Source organism: Polypterus senegalus, chromosome 9 (genome assembly GCF_016835505.1).
Source record: "Polypterus senegalus isolate Bchr_013 chromosome 9, ASM1683550v1, whole genome shotgun sequence".
NCBI lineage: Eukaryota > Metazoa > Chordata > Cladistia > Polypteriformes > Polypteridae > Polypterus > Polypterus senegalus.
Genome location: NC_053162.1, coordinates 103,898,196 through 103,910,109, shown reverse-complemented (window position 1 = coordinate 103,910,109; position 11,914 = coordinate 103,898,196). Strand labels below are relative to the sequence as shown.

At 40.4% G+C, this 11,914-nt stretch overlaps 1 protein-coding gene across 1 annotated transcript; it reads left to right on the top strand.

Moving 5' to 3' along the window:
- Positions 1–3,323: 3,323 nt before the first annotated feature.
- LOC120535605 (putative inactive carboxylesterase 4) lies at positions 3,324–11,590 on the top strand. The gene is made up of 3 exons (XM_039763551.1): positions 3,324–3,463; positions 10,964–11,097; positions 11,219–11,590. Exons 2-3 carry the CDS (start codon positions 10,967–10,969, stop codon positions 11,439–11,441), a joined length of 354 nt encoding a protein of 117 aa, XP_039619485.1. The 5' UTR covers positions 3,324–3,463; positions 10,964–10,966; the 3' UTR covers positions 11,442–11,590.
- The last annotated feature ends 324 nt before the right edge of the window (positions 11,591–11,914 follow it).

The following is an 11,914-nucleotide window of genomic DNA, read 5'->3' as shown; positions in this document are numbered from 1 at the left end:
AACTGTACATACTGCATCTCTGTTGTTAGTCATTAGCACTATAACATAAGTAACATGATAATTATATTTGAATACTAACCCTCACCTATTCTGTTTCTTTTCTCGGTACCCAAATGTGGCCATTGGTGCCACACCCACCTGCCAAGTTGTTTGCCTGCCTATGGTAAAGTCATCCCTGATGGAGGATCACAGGAATCATGGGAAAGAGAGGTCCTTTCATCGGAGCAATGTTTCAGCCGTGGCATGGCCAAATGGAGATGCAGCTAGATGGATGAGGTCTCCAGGACTCTAAAAATATCGAAACCTAATTATGTCATATCATCTACTGTTAAACCGTAATTCTAAAATTTTTATTATGCTGTCTTAAGGAATTGTTCTGTTGTGTATATTGTATTGTATTGACCCCTACTTTTGACACCTACTGCACGCAACCTACCTGGAAAGGGGTCTCTCTTTGAACTGCCTTTCCGAGGTTTCTTCCATTTTTCCTACAAGGTTTTTATTGGGAGTTTTCCTTGTCTTTTCAGAGAGTCAAGGCTGGGGGGCTGTCAAAAGGCAGGGCCTGTTAAAGCCCATTGCGGCACTTCCTGTGTGATTTTGGGCTATACAAAAATAAACTGTATTGTATTGTATTGTATATGTAGTGGGGATATTCAGCCTTTGTTCTGAAGCCCACAATCAACTCTTTTGTCTTGTTGACATTAAGGGACAGATTGCTGTCCTTACACCAGCTCACTAACTGTTCCACCTCTGCTTTATAAGATGTTTCATCTTCATTACTGATGAGTCCTAGTACTGTTGTATCATCAGCAAACTTAATGAGTTGATTTTTGCTGCATTTGGCAGTACAGTCATGTGTTAGCAGAGTAAAGAGCAATGGATTGAGCACACAGGCCTGAGGGGCCCCTGTGCTCAGTTTGACGGTGTACAATGTTTTATTGTCAACATATGCTGTCTGTTGTCTTTCCAAAGTCCAAGATCCAGTTGCAAGGTAAAGTGTTCAATCTGAGCATAGAAACTTTCACTATTAGCTGTTGTGGGATGATTGTATTAAAGGCTAAACTGCAAGTCAATAAACAAAATCCTGCAATAGCTTTTCTGTTCCTCCGTGTGGGATAATATGGTGTGGACGACAAGTGTGATTGTGTTATCTGTGGTTCGATTGGTATCGTACACAAACTGTAAGGGCTCCAGTGAAGGTATTAATTTGACCATATGTACTGTATTTGGGGACATTTGTAACAACCCGGTTCTTGAGAAAAATCACAACACAGACCGAACATACAAATTCCAGTAAAAGATAACCTGAGTGAGAAATGAACCCAAATCCCCAGATCTGACTGATTAACAGTGATTATTATGAAGTGCTAGTAAATGGCAGTCAAGTGCAACCAGAGGAGTATGTCATGTGTAGCATGCATTTTTACAAAAAAAAAAAAAGCCTTTAAAGTTATTCTTGTAAATTATTGCCTACTAGATGAGCCAATTATTTTTACGATGAATAAAGTGAGTAACTGGAACTTGTGTGTAAAGTATCATGTAAAAATAATACTGTAAGGTCTAAATATGACACGTTGAAGCAGAAATATTTATGAACCTGGACATGTATTTATTTACAATATGTATTTATAGTGCTTGACAGGTGCTGATCATTAGTAGGCTGGACAAACTTTAGTATTTATTTACAACATGTATTTATAAAGTAAGAAAACTGGCATATAATCATGATATGGTTCCTGCCCAGCACTCAACACTACCAGGATAGACTCCAAAATACTGGTCTATGGATGAGATTTGGTGGTTTTGACAATGGAAGGATGGGTGGGTAAAATAAGAAATTAACCACATAATCTATAGCTAGGCTTTGCATTTCAGGGTGACCGATATCTGGGGCAACAGTTCCATGAGTACTAGTTATCTTACCTTAATATTTTGTCTTTTTGACATTGTTGAAAATTTAAATTTGTAAATTTTGAAAATATGAGCCACACCTAACTATGGGTTAAATGAACTATGCCAAGGATTGCTTATCTTTTTTGGAACGTCTGCCCTCATGCTTTCTGTCAGTTTCATGCTGTGTGGGATGATTTCTTCTGAAGGCATCACTTTACCGAGTTATTTCTAAACAGTTAATGCCTGTTTTATGTAACAACATATGTCAATATTCTCCAAATTGAGTTTTTTCAAGAAGAAGATTTCCATGTTTACTGCATTTGTCTGTAACAAAACAGCATGGTGGAGGAAGATGTTTCACATGTCTAAAGTGGCATGGTGGCACAGTGGGTGGATTGCTGAAACCCAGTTCAAGTCCTCACTGGACTGTTTTCTGTGTGCTGTTTGCATGAACCTTCTGTGTATATGTGGTTTCCTCAATAGTCTTAATATATGCTATTTCATTGATTGAGGGTCTGAGTTAACCATGATGGGCTGTCTCCTGTGATGGACTGGGCTTGCACATCTCACAGCAGTATTGGGATCAAGGCAAAAAGAATTCCTGCATATGGTGGCAGTTCACTGAAGACTCAGATACAAAGCCATTTTGGAGTTGCCACATCAGCTAAACATTCATGCTGTTGAAATTGTGAGAAAGTAATGGTGAATCTGGACAAAAGACCAGTGCAGACACAGGGAGAACATGTAGAATTCCCAAAGGCAATGAAGTGAACCTAGGATTTGGACCTAGGACACTGGTGGTAACAATAACCATTACATTAAAATCCCATTGTAAAACATGAAATAAGAGTGTGCACAGATAATTTTTAGATTAATAATATTTATGTAGCACTTTTCTAATCTACTTCATAGCATTCATTGGGATTTGAACCCAGGACTCTTAGGTACTTCCTAACCTGCCACCTTTCATGATTTTAACTTTTTCTACTTTGTGTTGATAGTGAAGGGGTTTTTGAAGTGATCCTGGCAGCTACTTTAAACACAACTTTCTGCTGATGCTAATGCTACTGATTCCAAACAAACAGACAGTACAGAGATGTGAAACAAGTAGAAATCAGTGAATGGACACCTGGTGAAAAATTATATTCAGTTAATGCTGATTAATCTGGAAATATTTGTAAAAAAAGAGTACTTTGATTAAATGTAAGTGTATGTGTAGTATAATGAATGCCTATACTGTTACGTTGTCAGCATTCACTTTCTGGTTTGTTTATGTGTTGGCTGCCATTCAACCAGTTGAGTCTTTGCACATTTCATTTTTTGTATAATACAGTGTTCTTTCTATAATCCATTGCCTTGTTCTTTTTACTTATGTACTTTCATTTTTAATCCAAAGTATAATCTTGAATCTTGGTATTAATTTTATTATAGTTGTATCCAAAATGTGGACTTTATAGAAAAGTTTTTGGAGGAGGTGAAGCTAACATTACAGATCCCTGTTGTTTCTGAAGATTGTTTGTACTTAAACATCTACACCCCCGCAGAATCCAACAAGGAGTCAAGATTACCAGTAAGTTTAAAGGATTCACTCAGTTACCCACTGTCTGTTTTTCGTTTTAATATTTAGGGCTTGTGTAAAGCTTGTTCAAGCTCTCGTATGTCACATACCACTACAGGTATCTGCCTCACTCTGCACTTTTTTATTGTGTGTTATCATTGCACAATCTCATTTTGTTTCTGCTTTACACAATACACTCCTTAGTTTGTTCCTTCCTTTTCTGAACCCAATTTGTCCAATACAGGGCCACCATGCTAGTAGCATTTGGGGCACGGTGAGTCACAGTTTAACACAAACAGGGACAATGCAGATATACCGGTTAAACTAACCCTTGGGCAGAGGGAGGAAAGGAACATGGGAGAAGTCCAAACCAACTGTGGCTACTTCAAGATTCCAACTGGCTGCTCTAATAATCACACCGCCTTGCCATCTTTAATTAATATATTTCTCCATTTTATAATCCTGCTTATTGCACTTAAGGGGAGCCATATCATATCCTGAAAGTAACTATCTCTGTACCAGGTGCCAGTCTATTATGGGACACAGTCACAGTTACACATTCACACTCTCTCATTACAGGCCAGTTAACCTAGTTGAACATTTCTGTCATTTGTGGGGGAACAAGTGGTGTCCCTGGAAGTAAGCTTGGGGGCATATAAAATCTCTACAGTAACAGATACACCAACTCTAAAACACTGTATCGCTGTCTTAACTTTAACTAACACAGCTTAAAAATCAAACAGCCTCTTACTTCACTGAAGGTGGGGCAAAAAAACTGTGAATCAGGTTTACATATTAATGTCTCTTCCTTTCAAAGATCCCAGGGGGAGGTAGGGAAAGGATCTTTCACTTAATATCTTAAGAAAAGGAGTGGAAGGCAGCGATGCATAGAATACACTCTAGCTCTATATGCACAAAGCATTCAATCATTCAACTTAAAATCTTTTATCTATCACTCATTTAAGACTGTCCAAAGCATATCCAGGACAAGATTCAGCCTGTGAATGTTGCAATTTAGCTCCAGTCTCACTGAGCCACATGTTTTGGATGTGCACCAAATTAGCATTACTTTGGACAACAATCACTCCTAACTCATTAACAGCTGTGTTTGGTGTACTTCCAGATGGGCTTAAATTGGAGAAGGACAAATTAATTGTAATTGCCTTTACCAAACTACTAGCATGTAGATGTATCTTGTTTAACTGGAATAATCCCAGCCCACCTGTTATATTTCGGAAGGGTAACAGAAGTTCTATACTATTTGAGATTGACAAAATCAAATTCTCGGGTACAAGATCTGTTCAAAACTTTTTAAAATTATGGCAAGACCTAATTAATAATATTTTAGAATAAGCATTTATATTGAGGAAAAGGACTTTTACTCTTTGTAGTTTTTTAAAGGTTTGCGATAGCTGTTGGCTCTTCTCTCTTTCTCTTGGGTGGGTGTTGAACTTTGTTTAGTTAAGTTAGACTTGGGTGTATGTAACATTATTTTTTTCAAATGAAATTATTAATAATACAAAAAAAGAAACAGGTTTACATGAATCCATAGCCTGTCCAGCATGTAAAACCTCTTGGTGCATGAAACAATGTAATCCTTTTCGGAAACTAAGAGCTCAACACCAGTCTGTTAGTAAGCAGACTCATTATCTATACTAATAAAAGGCAAAGCCCTCACTGACTGACTGACTGACTGACTGATTGACTCACTCACTCACTCACTCACTCACTCACTCACTCACTCACTCACTCACTCACTCATCACTAATTCTCCAACTTCCCGTGTAGGTAGAAGGCTGAAATTTGGCAGGCTCATTCCTTACAGCTTACTTACAAAAGTTGGGCAGGTTTCATTTCTAAATTCTACGCGTAATGGTCATAACTAGAACCTATTTTTCTCCATATACTGTAATAAACGTTAAGCTCGATGGCCGTGGGGGGCGGAGCTGCATGTGACATCATCACGCCTTCCACGTAATCACGTGAACTGACTGTGACCGCAGTACGTAGAAAAGAAGGAAGCGCTCCCAAAGAGTGCTGAAGAAGTTTAATGAGAAGACACGAGGTATAAACGAGACTTTGGATCACTTTGTAACGGAGTTAAAATTGCTGTAGCGAGAAACTTTTAAGTGCCGGGTCTTAGCTAACATTAAATAAAGCCGTGGACATTGCAACATCTCACAACAGAGCAGCTCACGTGAACTGACTAAACGCAGTACGAGTGATCACTTCCATGCATCAAACCTGCTCAAAAAACGCATTACACAATTGACAAGGTAGGAAAAGAATATGCTCTGAGTTGAGCTCCACAGCTAACGCGGTCTTGCGGAAGCAACTTCGTCACGCTGCCACCAAATACTCACAGAAAAATCCACAAGTTAATACACATGCTGTCTTTAGAGTTTCTCCACATTCAATGTATTCCTCGCATCCCTGTTATACCCTCTGATCTCCCATTTCAATTCAGATGACTCCAATTTCCAGTAAGGCTCTGCTATGCGATGACAAGTAATAAGTCTCAGGGTCAGACACTACAAAATGATGCTATTGATTTCAGGCAAGATTGCTTTTCTCCTGGACAACTATACATTGCATTCTCAAGAGTGAGCTCGCGCAGCTTCGTCATATTACAACCGGAGTGCTGAACTGACAACGTGATATACTGTATAAAGAACTATAATAATCGTAATAAACGAACAATAAAACAGCGGACAACCCGTGGATTAAATAAGATGGCAGCTTCCTTGCCAAAGGAAAAAGGAAGGCTTTATATGTCGTTCGTTTATAAAACAGCAGAGAAGCTGTGTAAAGGCTGCTTCACAAAAAACTAGTGGAGCGCCTTATATGAGCAGGCAGTCAGCTAAAGAAGGGAATCAATAAATATCTATAATCTTAATAAACGAACAAAAGATAGTGTACAAGCCGCGGATTAAATAAAGGAAATGGGTACCTAAACAATAAAGTAAGTCTCGAATAGCTACACAATAACTATAACAATCATAATAAACGAACAATAAAACAGTACAGAACCGCGAAGCAAGGAGAAATGATGGCCTTATATGGCATTTGTTTATAAAGCAGCGGAGAAGCTGTGTGAAGGCAGCTACACAAAAAAACAGCAGAGCGCCACACTCTGAATGTATTCCTCGCATCAACGTTATACCCTCTGATCTCCCATTTCAATTTAAATGCCTCAAATTTCCAGTAAAGGCTCTGCTTCGCGTTGACAATTAATAAGTCTCAGTGACACACCCTACAAAAGGTTGCCATTGATTTGAGGCAACATTGCTTTCTTCCTGGACAAAACTATACGTTGCATTCTCAAAAGTAAGCTCAGTGCGCAGCTTGGTCATATTACAACTAGAGTGCTGAACTGACAATGTGGTATACAAACAGATCCTTAACAGACAGTTATTGGTATATTTTCCCTCAGTTTAAAAAGATTTTCTTTTCTTCTTAATAAAAATTTAAAAGCAGCTCTTCGTCACTGCGAAGCGCGGGGATTTTGCTATATAAAGTATATATAGATATATATGTATGTATGTGTATATATATATATATGTAGATCCGTATATATATGTATATATGTGTCTGGGTGTGTGTGTATATATATATATATATATATATATATATATATATATATATATATATATATATATATATATATATATATATATACAGTGGGATGCAAAAGTTTGGGCAACCTTGTTAATAGTCATTATTTTCCTGTATAAATCGTTGGTTGATTACGATAAAAATGTCAGTTAAATATATCATAAAGGAGACACACACAGTGATATTTGAGAAGTGAAATGAAGTTTATTGGATTTACAGAAAGTGTGCAATAATTGTATATATATATAGATATGTGTATGTGTAGATATGTGTACTGTATATGTAGATATGTTTATATGTATATATTGTGGTCCCCGGCCGGGATGCCCAGGAGGAGGAGAGGAGGGCTTGTGCCTCCTCCAGACCACAAGGGGGCATCCGTCCTGGTTATGTAGGGGGTCTCGGGTAAAGGGCTTGGAATCCCAGCCCTGTAGGGACCCCACCGCTAGGCTGGCGCCTGATGCCGGTTTACCCGTGTGGTCTTTGGCCTGGCGGGGACGCCTTGGAAGACCGGAGGAGGGCGTGTGCCTCCTCCAGACCGAGAGGGCATCCGTCCTGGTTATGCAGGAGGCCTTGTGTAGGGGGCTTGGAAGCCCAGCCCTGTAGGGACCCATGGCCACCACCAGGCGGCGCCCCAGTGCCTATTGATCCCGGGAGCCCGGCACTTCTGCCACACCAGGAAGTGCCGGGGAAGAGGGGGACACGGATGGCTTCCGGGTGCGCAGCCGGCACTTCCGCCACACAGGGGTGTGGCCAGGACTAAGTGCCGGGAAGCAGCTGGAGCCCATCCGGTTCCCATAACGCCTCCCTCCAGTCATTGGTGGATGTCGGGAGGTAGCAGGACTGAGCTGGAGAGAGAGGACGGGAGGAGGCCAGGAAGGCACAAAGACTGTGGGCCCTGGACTTTGGGAAATCGGTGCAAGAGGCACTGGGGTTTGTGAGTGCACGTGACTTTTGACATTGGAAATTGTATATAGTGTAAATAAACGGTGTGTGGGTGCAAAAATATGTTGTCCGTCTGTCTGTGCCGGGGCCAGCGTTCACAATATGTATATGTTGTGGACTGGGACCCGGACACAGGCAGAACCTAGTTTCACCACACACACTATTTATTACACAACAATATGTACAAATTCATGCTCACAAACCCCAGTGCCTCTTGCACTGATTCCCCAAAGTCCAGGCCACACTCTCAGTCACTGCGCTGCCTGGCGGTGGCCACGGGCCTCCACAGGGTTGGGCTTCCAAGCCCCCTACCCGTGGCCCCCAATACAACCAGGGCGATCGCCCCCTTACAGTCTGGAGGAGGCACAAGCCCTCCTCTGGTCCTCCTGGGTGTCCCGGCCGGGCTCTAGACCTGACCGGGTCCCACACGGGATACTCCGGCATCGCGGCGCCGCCTGGCGGTGGCCACGGGTCCCTACAGGGCTGGGATTCCAAGCCCTTTACCCGAGGCCCCCTACATAACCAGGACGGATGCCCCCTCACGGTCTGGAGGAGGCACAAGTCCTCCTCCGGTCCTCCACAATGTATATATGTTTATGTGTGTGTGTGTGTCTGTGTGTGTGTGTGTGTGTGTGTGTGTGTATATATATATATATATATCTATACTAATAAAAGGCAAAGCCCTCACTGACTGACTGACTCACTCACTCATTCACTGATTCATCACTAATTCTCCAACTTAGGTAGAAGGCTGAAATTTGGCAGGCTCATTCCTTACAGCTTACTTACAAAAGTTAAGCAGGTTTCATTTTGAAATTCTACACGTAACGGTCATAACGGTCAATAACGATCGACAACGTCCGCCATGTTGAACTTTCTTATTTATGGCCCCATCTTCACGAAATTTGGTAGGCGGCTTCCCTGCGCTAACCGAAACCGACGTACGTACTTATTTCGATGGTATGATGCCAATGTCGGCCACCATATTGAACTTTCCAACGTCACTAATTCTCCAACTTCCCGTGTAGGTAGAAGGCTGACCCCATCTTCATGAAATTTGGTAGGTGGCTTCCCTGCGCTAACCAAAACCGATGTACATACTTATTTCGGTGGTGTGACGCCACTGTCAGCCGCCATATTGAACTTTCCAACGTTGCTAAGTCTCCAACTTCCCGTGTAGGTAGAAGGCTGAAATTTGGTACTTATTTCGGTGGTATAATGCCACTGTCGGCCGCCATATTGAACTTTTTAACAGTCTTTGTTACTTATGGGCCCATCTTCAAGAAATTTGGTACGCGGGTTCCCAACGCTAACTGAATCCTACTTACGTACATATATACGTCCATAGGCTGCAGCTCGGTCACCGTGTGAAGCGGCGTTGGGTCCCCCATCCCAACGCCTCCCACGTTGTTGGCTGCCTGCCTATATAAGGCTGTCTTTTCTTCCAGTCTCTACATTCCCTTCCTTGCTTCGCCACGGGATTCACGTCTCCCTGCACCCATTTCCTTTATCATTCCAACCGTACCCGCATTAACATGTCTATCGAGGTGATCACCATCGATCAAACTATTGTCACTTTATCGAGTGCTTTCCATGCCCGGAGATGGCACCTACCTTTTCCATTCTCTTTGTTATATATTGCACGGCCATATCAGGCTCACTCTTGATATCTGGAGGAACATTGTGTCTTATGTATTGAATGACTGAGACAGGTTCAAGGTGTGGACTGATGACAGTACAGGAGATAATTATACTACACAGGATCACTATAAGAGTGAAATGCTTAAGCCCTTCACCTATGGTTCTGCATGTGAGTTGATGGCTGCCGCTGAATTGTTAGGTTGTCGCTTTCAAGTGTACCAAAATGGCCAAATATTTTATACCTTTGGACAACCGCCAATGCCTCTTCAACATCTTAGATTCACAGGTGACGATTTCAGTAGTGGACACTTTGATGTTTATGAATGTTTAAATTCTCAAAAGCTGGATGTGAAGTTATCGATGAAACTGGTTGTATACTTATAACGCTTGACAGATGCCGAATGTCTCTTCAACACAAGTCCTGCAAATACTGTCGTAGTTGAAACAAACCATGAAACTCAAAGCGATTATGACAACAGCAATACAAGCTGTGAGATTTGAAACAAGATTACTGTTCACATGGCCAACTGTACGTTGCATGCTTAAGAGTAAGCTCAGTGCACAGCTTGGTCATATTACAACCGGAGGGCCGAACTCACAATGTGGTACACAAAGAGATCCTTAACAAAAAATTTTTGGTATATTTTCCCTCAGTTTAAAAAGGTTTCATTTTCTTCTTAATAAAAATTTTAAGGCAGTATCTTCGCCGCTGCGAAGCGCGGGTATTTTGCTAGTATATATATACTGTATAAGACAGCAACACTCATGACAGTGACAAAACAATTACATTGACAATCATGTTACGTTATGTTTAAAATATTTCCTTTTCTTTTTCATAACTTCTTTAACACACTACTTCTCTGCTGCGAAGCGAGGGTATTTTGCTAGTCTTCTTATATAATACGCTATCGTGGCTGTGGCTATTGTGGAAAAGATACTGAAGTAAAGAAGCGGGTTGCTAGAGTGGAAAAAAAAAGAGCTGCTCATGAAGCGGCCCAAATGAACTCCTGCTGATTGTATGCTCACATTACCTCCACGATCTCCCCATTGTGACTGATAACAGCGAAGCTTTGGAGCTTCTGAAAGTCACTGTCACTTCTTTATTCTTTGTACTCATAAAATCTCTCTTTCAGGGTGAAAAGTTTAAAAATAGTAACAAGTAACATTTTCAGGTCTATAAGATGTCTTCATTCAGGATCTAATGACCACAATTGAAAAGCAGTGCTCCTGCATTATTATGTTCAGCCTTAAAAAGCTTGTTTTTTCTTTCTATTTATGCTGAAATACTACTGAAATGTTTCACTTTTCCAGGTAATGGTGTGGATTCATGGAGGAGGATTAATGATGGGCGCAGCCATCCATTATGATGGCTCAGCACTTGCTGCTTATGAGAATGTGGTGGTGGTGGTGATCCAGTATAGGCTGGGAATTTTAGGATTTTTGAGGTAGATTTTCTAAATATTTAATTGTGCATTTGTAATTGATATTATTGAATTCAAGAATAACGAGTAGTGTTCATCACTTTTCATTATCTATTTATCTTTTATACTTTTTGTTAATATCTAGCACTGGTGATGACCATAGTCGTGGAAACTGGGGCCTCCTAGACCAAATAGCAGCTCTACAGTGGGTTCAACGGAATATTAAGAGTTTTGGAGGAGACCCAGACTCTGTAACCATTTTTGGAGAATCAGCTGGAGGATGCAGTGTATCGGCTCTTGTATGTACATATATAATTCTAACTATATGTGGTATTTTACATTTTACATTTACTTTTGTATTAATGTAATTGAGCTTAACGAACACATTTAATGCACATGTATATAAAACACAGTTTAGTCACAAATACACTCGATACAACTTTCCAAACATCATGATATAAATAAACAATATCATTAAACACCCTGACCCAACCCTGTTCAGAGAGAAATGCATGAACAGACCCAATATATTAAGGAATTTCAACGTGTATTCTAATTTTAGTTCTGACCATACAATGTCGATGATTGTACTCTAAATCCTCTTTTATGTTGAAATAAAATTCTTATTTTCTCAATGCTTATAAGTGGAATGACATGACTTAAAAATTAATTGCCTTTTATCTCCTTTTGTCAAAATATTACATTTTAAATACTGGCTGATCTTGCATATTCTAGATCATTTGCCTAAATCTCAGTAATTCATTTAGATGCTTTTCTAGTTTTCACTTTATTTTTAAGCACAATATAGGAAATGCTCTGTCTCATCAAGTTTACTTTAGGA